Source organism: Prionailurus bengalensis, chromosome D1 (assembly GCF_016509475.1).
Source record: "Prionailurus bengalensis isolate Pbe53 chromosome D1, Fcat_Pben_1.1_paternal_pri, whole genome shotgun sequence".
Taxonomy (NCBI): domain Eukaryota; kingdom Metazoa; phylum Chordata; class Mammalia; order Carnivora; family Felidae; genus Prionailurus; species Prionailurus bengalensis.
The window spans coordinates 45597210-45610411 of NC_057346.1; the positions used below are offsets into that span (position 1 = coordinate 45597210).

The 13202-nt window shown below is 36.4% G+C and overlaps 1 protein-coding gene across 2 annotated transcripts in view; it reads right to left on the minus strand.

The window, feature by feature from the left end:
* TMEM135 (transmembrane protein 135) overlaps positions 1-13202 on the minus strand; it is a 341678-nt gene that overhangs the window by 94006 nt on the left and 234470 nt on the right. For both annotated transcript variants that reach the window (XM_043579982.1, XM_043579981.1), the window contains exon 7: positions 5277-5318. In XM_043579982.1, coding sequence (XP_043435917.1) covers positions 5277-5318 — 42 coding nt within the window. The remainder of the gene's footprint in view (positions 1-5276; positions 5319-13202) is intronic.

Here is a 13202-nt window from a genome sequence, read left to right on the forward strand (position 1 = left end):
TATTTTTGTTTTACTTAATCTCCTGCTGTGATTTTGTCCTGTTTTTCATTTGGAACATATTCCTCTGTTTCCTCACTTTGTCTATCACTCTGTGTTGGTTTGTCTGTGTTAAGAAAGTCAGCTACATCTTCTACTCTGGAAGGTAGTGCCTTTATGAAAAAGAGGTCCTGTAGGGCCTTACAATGCAGTGTCCCCTGTTCACCAGAACCTGGTGCTTCAGGGGAATCTCCTGTTTGTGTTGCTTGTGTCCTGCTGTTGTGTCTGAGTCACTTTCTTTTAGTCCAGACGTCTTTACAACTCTGTGCCTGATGTGGCCTTTGCTTGCTATCTGTGGTGTTAGCGAGACTCTGGCTGCAAGCTCTGAGGAGGCGGCACTGCAGGATGGCTCAGAGGTGGGATGGTGGTGTTAGCAAAATCTACACAGAGCCCAGGACTGAGGCCAGCAGGCTTGGAGTGGGCCAGTCTTCAGGAGAACACATGGGCAAGGCACATCGCTAGCAGGTTAGATAGCAAGTGTCTGTGCAACACCTCCCACAGGTGGCCCTGTGTTTATGCTGTGGGGCAGATGAGGAAAATGGTGCCTGACAGCTCCTTTGTTCTCAGAGAAGTCCCCCAACACACTTGAAATCACTACAAGGAGACCTTCCTCCCTCCCATTTGTCCCAGGCACTGTGCAAACTGTAGCTTCTAGGTTGTCTATGGTCTTTTTAAGGGCAAGACCCAGCTATCACTCACCCTCCCATCTTGCCCAGCACCGAGTCAGCTGACTTTTTAAGCCCCAGGCTCTAAATCCTGCTAGTTGTACAAACCCATAGAATTCAGCCCCTCTGATTTTCAAAGCCAGATGTTATGGGGAGTCATCTTCCCAGTTTGGGCTCCCAAGTGTGAGACAGCAAGACCGTTTCTTTGACCTCTCTGCACCCACAGTTCCCTCCCTTCTGTGGGCAGCTCCCAACCACTGTTTCTGCCCTTCCTAATTTCCTAAATGTGGCTTCTTCTCTACATTTAGTTATGGAGTTTGTTCTGTCAGTAGTTGGATTGCTTTCTGTTATTTTACACAGATGTGGATGATATCTAGTTGTAAACATGGGATGAGGTGAGCTCAGGGTCCTCCTACTCCACCATCTTCCTAAACTCTCAACAATGCAGGTATTTTAAAATCAAATTAACCAAATAAAATATAGCATAGAGCTTTTATGACACACTGTTTTAACTTAAGTCACCACTTTTTAAAGATATTACACACCTTAAAGTTTTTTCAAAGAAGCAAGTGAAATATTTACTTGGGTCTACTAATTGATCACAAAAATTCTATTCTTGCTCTAAATTCTACTAATAGTTACAACTGAATGAGTTTCTCATTTTTCAGTATAAAGTTATATCCCATCACTTTGAGTCATAAAATAGCCACATTGTGGTAGAAATTCATATAACAATACTCAGGGAAACGGAGGGAGCTGCAGAATGAGGATCATAAAACAGTCAAGAGTCCATGTATTCTCACAAAATTTCATTAGAAAACCTTAAATTCCATGTTATCCTAATCTATTTATTTATCTTTGGAGAAATTTAGTATCAAGGAGAAGACACTATTCTTATCTCATTAAAACTGGACTATTTTTTTCCCAAAGACAATGCGAAAAGAAAAGAGAGGGGAAAAAATGAAAGAGTTGCCACCATTAGATATCCCTCAATCAGTATCCTTCATCTGTTTTCATTTTTGCTATTTGTACCTTCATTATAAGAGTCATTGCTCTTTTAAAGAATAACTAAGCTTTCCCAAGAGAACTCTACTTGCCGAACTTTCAGGAAATACCTTAAAATGCAAACAAAAACTAGGGATCAATAATACTACACTAAGGTTCTGGAACATGGGACCTATGACAAACACAGTAACAAAATGTAAACACTCAGAAAAGAGAGGTGAAAAAAAGCTATTACTATCAACTGCAACCCAAGTTTGTTAGGACAAACTTGATAAAACATCTAGCTTATTAAATCATAAGGGATATGCAATGAGATTGTGTGCCACAAGATGGCAGTTGTGCAGTCTAAGTAGCTCTTATTCCAAAAGAATTTGGTTCTTATTCATGGGTGTGCACGGACAATTTAAGATCTGTACTACTGTTCTTTATGAACAAGATAAAAACTACGTTGGAACAGTTATAATAATCTCTCTTACACTGTTCATAACACTGTTGCTCTTTTAGCCAGGACTGACCATCTCAGATTAGAGGTAACTTCCTCAGAGAAGCTGTCTCTGCCTAATCTGGAGTGAGTTAGCGATCCTTCCTTTGTGCTATCATGTCCCAATAAATCCCCAATAGTAGACACACCTTGTTAGTAGGCTACGTCCCCCGTTAAACTGTGGGGTCTTGAGAGACTCTGTACATCTTCTTTGCTATTATACCCTAATGACTGGTATAGTGTCTGGCACACAGTAAACATTTAATTAATATATATTGAATGAGTGACTATAGTAATAATTAGCATTTTTGGAGCATTTACCAAATGATAGGTACAGTAGTGATATTAAATCATTTAACCCTCATAGCAACACTACAAACTAGGTGCCATAATTTCCATGAGAGTGAGCACGAAACCTTGCCCACACCCACAGCCAATAACAGTAACTATTTGAAATCAGAATTGTCTGACTCTAAATCCTGGGTTCTTAACCACCAAGCTGTATATACTTGTAAGTATTAAACTATGTTGATCCAGGCTTACTATACCTTAAGGCTCCTGAACTGGCTCTTCCCCTTTGGTTCTACTCTTGACTCTTTCTATCTACTCTCATAACTTCTACTAAACTTTAAGCAATAAGTAATAACCATTTTTTTCCAGAACATTTTCCTCTAATACAGAGAAAATTCTAAGTACAAAAAGTCCAGCCCAGTCCTTCATTTTAAGTGGGTTTGAAGAAGAGACACAAAAATATCTGACACATTTTAAGTTTTTGTAAGGATTCTGGGAGCCTAAGGAGAGACACGGGAGAAAAGGCTAAGTTTTCTCTTTACGAAAACCAACTTTTGGTTTTGTTATAAACTTTCAATTTAACACAGAATCCATTACAACCAGTGCAACAACAGCAACAATAACAAGTTATTTTCTAAAATGTTTCATCATCTGTAAAAAAAATTTTTTTAACGTTTATTTATTTTTGAGAGAGAGAGACAGAGACAGAGTGTGAGTGTGGGAGGGGCAGAGAGAGGGAGACCCAGAATCCAAAGCAGGCTCCAGGCTCTGAGCTGTCAGCACAGAGCCCGACCTGGGGCTTGAACCCACAAAGCATGAGATCATGACCTGAGCCAAAGTCAAATGCTCAACTGACTGAGCCACCCAGGAGCCCCCATCATTTTTTAATGAAGAATATAATATGAAGAAATCACTGTTGTGTATACTTAGTTATTGCTACTACAGAGTTTCCACAACCAAAGATATTCAAACAGTGGACTCAATCTGTCCCCTCCCAAACTAGTCTTGTTGCATGCCATCTGATTTTCTGTTAATAGTACCTTTTGTCAGGTACTTAGGTTTTCAACACTTGGCTCCTATCAAGGATTGGAGGGAAGGAGAAAAAAGGAAACTATCGGGCATTAGGTCTTCATTTTCTTCTACTGCACGTCTCAACTTTGCCTCTCTCTCTTTAATCCTCCACTATCACCCAATCTCAGTCCTTTTCATTTCATCTTTCTTCTTTCTTGTTCTTTCTGTATACAAGGTCCCAAATACTGTGGCCAGACTAATCTTTCTGAAACAATGTCAACTGCCCTGCTCAAAAACCTTTAGTGGGCCCTTACTGGTCATCTTATCAAATTCAAATCTGTCTTCTTTTCGTGTTGTTGTTCAGGTCTTCCATAATGTGGCCCTGCTTGATTCATCATTAAAAAAAACAACAAAAACAAAAACAAAACAAAAAAACAAACAAACCTTATAATCCCTAATATAAGCTTTTCATGCCAATTAAATTCCCACTCTTACTTCACATTTCAGGTTTATAATTTTCATGCTTTTGCTAACATAATTCCCTTCCACCCAGAAGGCTCTTCCCTTCCCTTCTAGTTCTCTAAAGCTACCCTTCAAGTACACTTTAAGGCTTATCCCCATAAGAGTACTAATGTAATAGGAAGCGCCTGGGTGGCTCAGTCAGTTAAGTGTCCATCTTTGGCTCAGGTCATGATCTCATGGTTCGTGGGTTTGAGCCCCACGTCGGGCTTTGTGCTGACAGCTCAAAGCCCGGAGCCTGCTTCAGATTCTGTGTTTCCCTCCCTCTCTCTGCTCCATCCCCACCCCCCCGCTCATGTTCTGTCTCTGTCTCTCTTAAAAATAAACATTAAAAAAATTTTTCTTAAGAATAATAATAAATAGCCAACATTTCTTGAGCACTATGTGCCATGCACAGTTCTAAACATTTTTCATGCATTAACTCATTTGATCTTCAAAATAAATCTTCTAGTATTGAAATCCACTCTTTTCCCTCCTATACTTACAATGAATACTACACTGTTAATGTTCACTAAGCATCTACCGTATGTACTTAGGAGAACAAAATAGGCAACATTTATGACACAAAATAGAAGAGCATTAGGTTTCAAGTAAGTATATATATACAGTCACTGTGTGAACATTAAATTAGTCAAGCATTCTTAAGCCTCAATTTCTTCTTCATGACACGTGGGCATAAAAATGCCCATCTCACAGAACTGTTGTTAAAATTTTCTAATCGATGTGAAAATGCTTGGTGAACTATAATATACAATGTTGGTGCTAACCAACGTTTCCACAGTTATCTACCATCTGCCAATAACTACGGTAAGAGATGGGCTACAGGGTGAAAAGCAGATTCTAGTGACTCTAATGAAGCTAAGAATCCGAAATGTGTCTGACATGAGCCCTGCCCAAATGAAGTCCAGACTGCGGTACCACAGAATTCAGTATTTAATTTTGCAATCATTGTCCATGTGTAGCTTTGTCTTTCCAAACCTCCTTAAAGAGAGAGTTCTTGTAATTCTTTTCTAACATCCAATGATATGAGGCACACAATAGGCCCCAAAAGTATTTGGTGATTGACTGGGTTTTAGGGGAAAAGAAATCTAATAAGTTACTCTTTTAAGAAATATCACAAAAGTGACTTTGTGACTTCTACAATTATTTTCGGCTAGAAAACTGAGTAGATAAATATCTCTTATAATATGTGTAATGGTATTACTTTTTGAAAAAGTTAACTTGCAAATTCTTTCTTAACATGAAGTTAAATAAAATACGTTACTTACCTGAGGGCAGAGAATGTAAATCCTTTCAAACCATCTTTGCATCTAGAACAATAAAAAATTTTATGCTAAGATAACATGTTTTGAGATATAAAGTAGTATATTAAATAGCTATTAAAAATTTTTTCTGAAATAGATTTTTTTTTAATTTTTTTTTCAACGTTTACTTATTTTTGGGACAGAGAGAGACAGAGCATGAACGGGGAAGGGGCAGAGAGAGAGAGGGAAACACAGAATCGGAAACAGGCTCCAGGCTCCGAGCCATCAGCCCAGAGCCTGACGCGGGGCTCGAACTCACGGACCGCGAGATCGTGACCTGGCTGAGGTCGGACGCTTAACCGACTGCGCCACCCAGGCGCCCCTGAAATAGATTATTTTTAAAAGGTGAAACTCTTGGGGCGCCTGGGTGGCTCAGTCGGTTAAGTGGCCGACTTTGGCTCAGGTCACGATCTCACGGTCCGTGAGTTCGAGCCCCGTGTCGGGCTCTGTGCTGACAGCTCAGAGCCTGGAGCCTGTTTCAGATTCTGTGTCTCCCTCTCTCTGACCCTCCCCCGTTCATGCTCTGTCTGTGTCTCAAAAATAAATAAACGTTAAAAATAAATAAATAAAAGGTGAAACTCTTTTAGGACAGTGATCTGAGCACTATAAATGCAACAAACAATGAAGCAAGCCATCTTACACAGGATGATTAAAATGTCCTATGCCAAATTAACATAATTTAAGGCTCAACTCTCATATTTGCAGGTGGAAGACAGATTTAAGTATATCTTCTCAGAGCTCCATGTGGACTTCATTTTTGAAGGCTGGAGTGGAGTGTTTCACTTTAGGCAATCCCCAGGGGAGCAATTTGTTGAGAAGAAAAGGCCACATACACCTGCTGGGTATTATGAATAGGTCAATTCTAGGTCCTGACTTCTCCCTACTTAATAATTCAGTGAACGTGGAGCAAGGAAGAGTTGGCAGACACAAAAAGGCTTCAAGTTTAGTTCACTGGTTTTAACTTCTGAGCGAGCCTAATCGGAATGGATAACATATCCTGGGGAACACAGTGGGGCTGAGGGGAGGGCACAGGTGCAGAAGCCCAAATAATATTTACTGAGTACTTACTATTGCTGGGCATTGTTTTGGGCCCTTGATGTGTATTGTCTCATTTAATTATATCACACCTCTTTGAATAGGTATTTCTCTAATCCATAGCTGGGCAGAACCCCCACTCCTGCCCCCAAATGCAGCAACTTCCAAGAGATCACAAAATAAATAGCAATACGAATTTAGGAAAAAAATTTAAAAGTCCATCTGAATTAAAAGCTATGGTTTTCTCTTATACCTCCTTCTGAAACACTGTATTCCTTTTAATTGGGGGAAGATTCAAACTGTGTGACAATTAAGAAAAAATGATTCTCAGATCTGCAAAAAATATTTAAAGAAGATTTTAAAACAGGAAAATTACTAGACTAGTTTTAATGGCCTGCTTTATAAGTTATGATCAAGTTAAAGATAAAGTAAAGAATTATTGGGTATCTAATATCAAAATCCCTTGGAGAAACTATAGAGATTGGTGATACAATGACGCTCTAATGTATGTTAATTTTAGACACTGGATATTCCTGGATAAAATGTACAGCCTCAAATCTAATTGGGCAATTCTCACAGTATGCCTTTTATATGAAAGGTCACAAAGGAAATGCACAAAATATAAGAAACCTATCTTAACAAGTTTAAATATATACATTTTTACTGGAGGACACATAGAATCTCAGAAAAGAATTTAATTTAATTTAAAAGATCAGAGATCTTTTAAAACACTTAAGAATTCATTTTAATTAAGCAACATGATCTACTTTGTGGTCATGTTAGCAGTGAGAAATGTAAGCAAAGAATTTAGCGAACATACTAACATAATTATCCACCCCACACGGACTGAGGGTAAAGGCAAAGTAATTCATACGTTAAGCTAAAAATGTGCATGGGAAAATTGTAGCATTAAAATTCTTAAACTTATCCTTTTCCATCTAAAGAAAGTGTTTCTCAGTAATTTAAAACCCATAATTGGGCAATTTCTAGATAGGTGGGGTGGTGAAGGGGTAGGCTAAGAGTCTATTGACTGGAAAACAGCGGCAGATTGATTAAAAGATTATATACAAGGGGGAACAAATTTTTGGCTTTGGTATGTTATTGTTAAAAGATAGCCATTTATCTTTGTGCAATGCTGAATAGATAAAGGATTCTGACAACTTGGTCTAGTCAGGATTGCATATTTGTGACCTTAAACAATAAATCTAATTGCAGACCAAACATCAAAAAGTAGCTTTCAAAAAAAAAAGGGGGCATGCACAAATGAATTTGCAATTTCATTATGATGGAAGTTTGGTTCTTTCAGCAGAACCCTGTGGGAAGCACTTCATATTGATAAAGTCTTAGCCCGAATTCAAAAGAGGCTATTCTTTTTTCCATTCATGTGTATAAGGTCTGTTAATGTAATTGAGGGTCAGATGTCTATGTCAAAAGAACAAAAAAGTAATTATTCCCATAAAAAGAATCTTTAAAATAGTAATATCTCCCTGAATTTTGATACCAAGGGTATTGTCTGAGCTTTAACCTAACTAGGAAACACTATTGTAATTGGAATTAAATGTATAAAGTCTGATACACACACAAAGATTTATACAAAACACCCCATTAGAAGGGTGCCTCACTATTTAATGGATTTGGTTATTATAATGCAAATCAAATTACATTCTCCATTCACGTATTAAGGTTCACTGACTTACTCAACAAATATTAACTGAATGCCTACTATGAGGAAGCACAAGTTTAAGTTTTAAGGATGTAACAGTAGACAATACAGAATCTCTGTTTTCATACAGCTGACCCTCTATGTCCGGGAAAGGTACGACAGAACAAGTAAATATGTCATGCGGTGATAACTGCTATGGCAAAAAACAAAGCAGGATAAGAGGAGAAACAGATGGGAGTTAGGCCTTATTATTTTACATAGTGTAGTCCAGAAGGGCCTCTCCAAGAAGGTGAAATTTGATAATTTGATCAGAAGCCTTCGAGGGAACAGCATTGACTTGAAGGAAGAGCAAGTACAAAGTCCCTGATGAGGAGTGTGCATGGCATGTAAGGAGAACAGCAAAGTAGATTACTGTAGCCAGAGCTGAACAGGGAAGGGAAGCAGTGGTAGGAAATGAGGTCACAGTAACAGTGTGGAGGGAAGGAGTGGTCTACAATTCTTGTATGGCCCTCTAGGCACCCTGAAAACTTTGGGTGGTTCTCAACAGAAGAGTGACAAAGATCTGTCTTAGATTTTAAGATTATCTTTGGCTGCTAGTTGGAAAACAACAGGAAGACAAAGTTAACAACAAAGAGGCTAATCAGGAGGGGAAAGATGATTGTGGCCTGACTAGATAATGAAGTGGCAGAGGTAAAGACAAGTGGGAGGATTCTGAATGCATTTTAAAAGCAGAGTTGGTAGAATTTCTCGATGGACTGAATGTGTAGTACAAGAGAAAGAGAAAATGTACTAATTAGTAGAATATTTGGGGTTTGAGCAAATAGAAGGATAAAATGTCCATTTACTGAAGTGAAGAAGACTATAGGAGAAACAGGTTTGAGGAGAAAATCAAAGTTTTATTTTGGACATGGTAAGTTTGAGATTCATGTTATCTATAAATGGAAATGTTAATGAAGCAAGCAGCTGCTATACAGGTTTGGGTTCAAGGAAAAGGTCTATTCATTTATAAGCAGAACTTGAATCCACAGGACTAGACACAATCATCTAGGAGAGAAGTGCCAATAGAGAAAATATCCTAGGACTGAGAATATTTTATTCCTCCATATTTTATAGTGCAGAAAATCTCTTCTAAAGGGGTGGGGGGAAACAAAGTCCTTTCTCTTTCTAATAAAATCATTCTCTAATACAAAGTCTTGTTGTTATTTTTGAGTGTGCATAAAAATATAATGCATATAATGCATGTATACATAGACTTTTCTATTACAGTTAACCTATGTAAATGACATAAATAACTAGTATGACTCCATCATAGTTAATGAATCTCTACATTTGCAATGTTATGTGCAGGAAAGAGAAGGAGGAAAAAATTGCAGCACTACATCAAACAACTTAGCTGACACAACTAATTATAGAGGTTCAGGCTACAATTAAATAGTGTATGAGAAAGTTTAAAGTTTATTGTTATTAGAATATACTTGGTCAAATGCCAATGTGAAGGGGAGCCCACAAACACAATTTTTTTTCAATTATAAGTGTAAATGATAGTTAAAAAAACAATTCTGCCCACAAAGATTCTTTGTTTCATGCTTAACTTCCATGAAATTACTTCCAGGAGATACTTTTATCTTTATTACCACATTATACCAGCAGATGTCACTAGTAAACCATTTTTGGAAGAATTTCAAAATTAGAAAAGATTCCCCTTTGAACCTTGGCAGGAATAAGTTCCACATCAGTAAGTATTACAAAAACAATAAGCAAATATTAGTAATAACATTAATAGCAGCCAGTATTCTCAAGACAAATTAAGGATTTTTTGTATTTTTTTTTACGTTTTTTTATTCTCAATGTTGGTGAGATAATCTGTATTACTAGTGATTTAGAAAAATAGTTTAATTTAAAACATCAGTACTTGAATACTTAGAAAAAAGATTAAATGGTGCAAAGTTATTCATCTCTATTTCACCAACACAATGCCAGAGAATGTGAACTCAAAGTGGTCAACTTCACTAATAAATACTGCTATCAAAGTTTTGCCAGAAGGCATAAAATTACTAATGAAAACAGATGGTTTAGATTAAATTTTTTTGAAATTATGTTCCCAATGAACATGGACAATTGGGTGACAACAATGATAAAAAAAAAACTCATTAAGTATCAATTTCAGAGTTATTTTGTTCATTTTTAATCACTGAATTGGTTAGAAGGAGACTCAAATATTGTTTGAATATTACATCTTCTATCTTTATTGCCTCACAAATCATTAATTTATTGAGCACCTAATATAAAGAAGACACTATACTGCTGATCTCTCTTTTTTTTTAATGTTTACTTATTTTTGAGAGAGAGAGAAAGAATGCGTGTAAGCGTGAGTACAAGCAGGTGAGGGGCAGAGGGAGAGGAAGACAGAGGATTCCAAGCAGGCTCTGCATGACAGCAGCATCCCTGATATGGGACTCTAATACACAAACCACGAGATCCATGAACTGTGAGATTATGACCTCAGCCAAAGTCATACTCTTAACTGACCGAGCCACCCAGGAGCCCCTATACTGTTGATCTCTTGAGGAAAGCAAAGATAAATTATACACCACCTCTGACTATTAAAAAAAAAATGTATTTGCAAATTTATGTGTAGGTTTGTCATATAAATAAAAATAATCTTGACTAAAAGTTATGACACAGTTTCTTTCATCAGTAGTGCTGTCCAAGAGCTTAATTACTCTATTGTACTTCGTAAGCTCAGCTTCAAATTTTAGTCCAGGCTTTTTCTTCATCTATCTCCTTAAATTATTATTTAATTTGACAAAAGTAGCATATGCAATACCATAATTAAAGATGCTAGAAAACTGGAAAAAATAAATAAAGATAAATTAAATTTAAAATAGTTGAGTATATTGATAATTATTAAAATAATGTGTTGATTATATCATAATCACCTAAGTCAATCAGAATCAAAAACAAGTTGCATTATTTTATGTGAATAAAATTATTTAAAACAGAAAATGCTTCGGGGCGCCTGAGTGGCTCAGTCGGTTGAGCATTTGGCTTTGGCTCAGGTCATAATCTCGCAGTTTGTGAGTTCAAGCCCCACATCGGGCTCTCCGCTCTCAGCACAGAACCAGCTTGGGATCTCTCTTTATCTCACTCTGCTCCTCCCCCACTCACCATCTCCCTCTCAGAAATAATAAATAAATAAATATAAAATAAATAATTTTTTTAAAAACAGATGTTTAAAATTCAGTCATACTGAAGGTATAAAAAGAATGACATGAAGTTAATTATGAATAATAGTTACAGACAATAGCTGAATCTTCAAAATTTTGATTTGTCTAATTATCTAATTATTACTGGAACTAAAAACATAAGTATATTTTGGAGTGAATACAACTGAAAAGTTTAATTTGAAATTCAAAAAGCAACCAGAATGCCTATTTAAATGCCTCAAATTTGTGATTCACTGTTGTATTTATTATAAAGGAAACTTATGCACGTTTACATAGTTCATTTTTAATGAAAGAAAAAGTAGCATGATTTTATTGAAATGTTTTAGTACAATGTTGGAAGACCTTAAAATCCTATATTCTAAACCAATACAAGCGCAACAAATGACGTACTTCTGAACCTAGCTGATGTTTTTCTGACAAAGTTATAATATGGGTACCTGTAAGTTGACTAACAGAATTTATGTTAGAGGCTGAGCAGCTTTGGTATATTCTTATTTCTCGCTCCCCTTTTTGACTAGATATATGCCAAGTCCAGCCCATTCAGCTGAGTTGGGCAGGACCAATGTATTTGGTGGTTTCTCAGTGTTAATGAAAACTTAAATGTTTCCACAAGGGATGTGCAAGTTCTGGGACTAGGCTGCTCTTAAGGCCATCTGCATCATCTTTGTCAAATTGTATAGTTTCTTTTTTAAGTTAAAATTTTCTTATTTTGTTTAAAAAACTAACATACAAGAATAAACCCCTTTTTCTAATTAATTATCCTAATTTGAATAATTATCAGTACTCAGTTATAATTTACTAATTGAAACTTGATCAACTACAGCATTTTGACTGACACCTGTTTATCATAAGAATTATCAAAAAAAAAGATTGACATAGAATTAATTCCAGCCTTTTATTTTTGTTTAAAAAACAAAAAATCCTCGCCATCCTAATCACATAGCATGCATTTCAATTTACTACTCAGAACTAAGGGTGTGCAATTAAAATACATTACATTGCTTATATACACACAACAGCGTTTTCCTCTTAGGTCTAATATTACTTGAATAATAGAGTTCAGTTTCAGACTGCATATGTCATTTTATATAAGAAAACAAAATAACTGATGTTATGTTCCTATCTTAAGGACATCATACAAAAATCTTAAATTGGAATAGTAACAAATTAAGAAATTTGAAGAAGACTATTTTGTTTGCTTCCCAAACACAAAATAATTTTCAATTGGATTTCCTTAAATACAAATGAAGTCTCCCAGTGCTTTAAAAATATTTTTGATTCTGGTAAATACTTTACAGTACTTATTTCCTATGCAATGGAACACTGGTGCTTAGCTTTGTTCTCAAGAACCTAAGAAAGGCTGCAGAAGCAGGCGGCACTTAAGGGGTAATCAAGTGTCATTGTAAATCCCCAGATGATTACTGTGCACTTTTTTCTGGTGCGTCCTAAGTATAAACTGGAAACATTTGGATACAAACTTAAAGTAACCACTTCAGTAGAATTGTATTTCTCCTTAAACTTGCAGAGGCTGGAACTGGTTTTGCTTTAAAATCCAGACTAAGGAAGGTCATACTCCAAAATGTCTTCAATTGCTAAAGAACCAAGAATCCCCTTCAGAATGTTTCCACAAGAAATGTTAATTAGGAGGAATTTCTCTCTCAAAAGGAACTAGTCATAGCAATACTAGTCAAACTTTAAAATACTTGTAAAAGGAGTAGATTTTAGTTGTCCTGGACCTAACCTGGAAGACCTGTTTGCAGTTGCTGAGGAAATGGCACGTTTTTAGATCTGACAAATTAACTAGGGGCAAAAAACAAATTTAAGATCAAAATGGTGTTTTATATACATCCAAGGAAAAACTTAGCAAGCTTCTTAAAATCAAGACACTGCTATGACCACAAATTATTTACATTAAACTTAATTATAAGCACAATTCTGAACCAATCTATTTTTTAAAGACCTCAA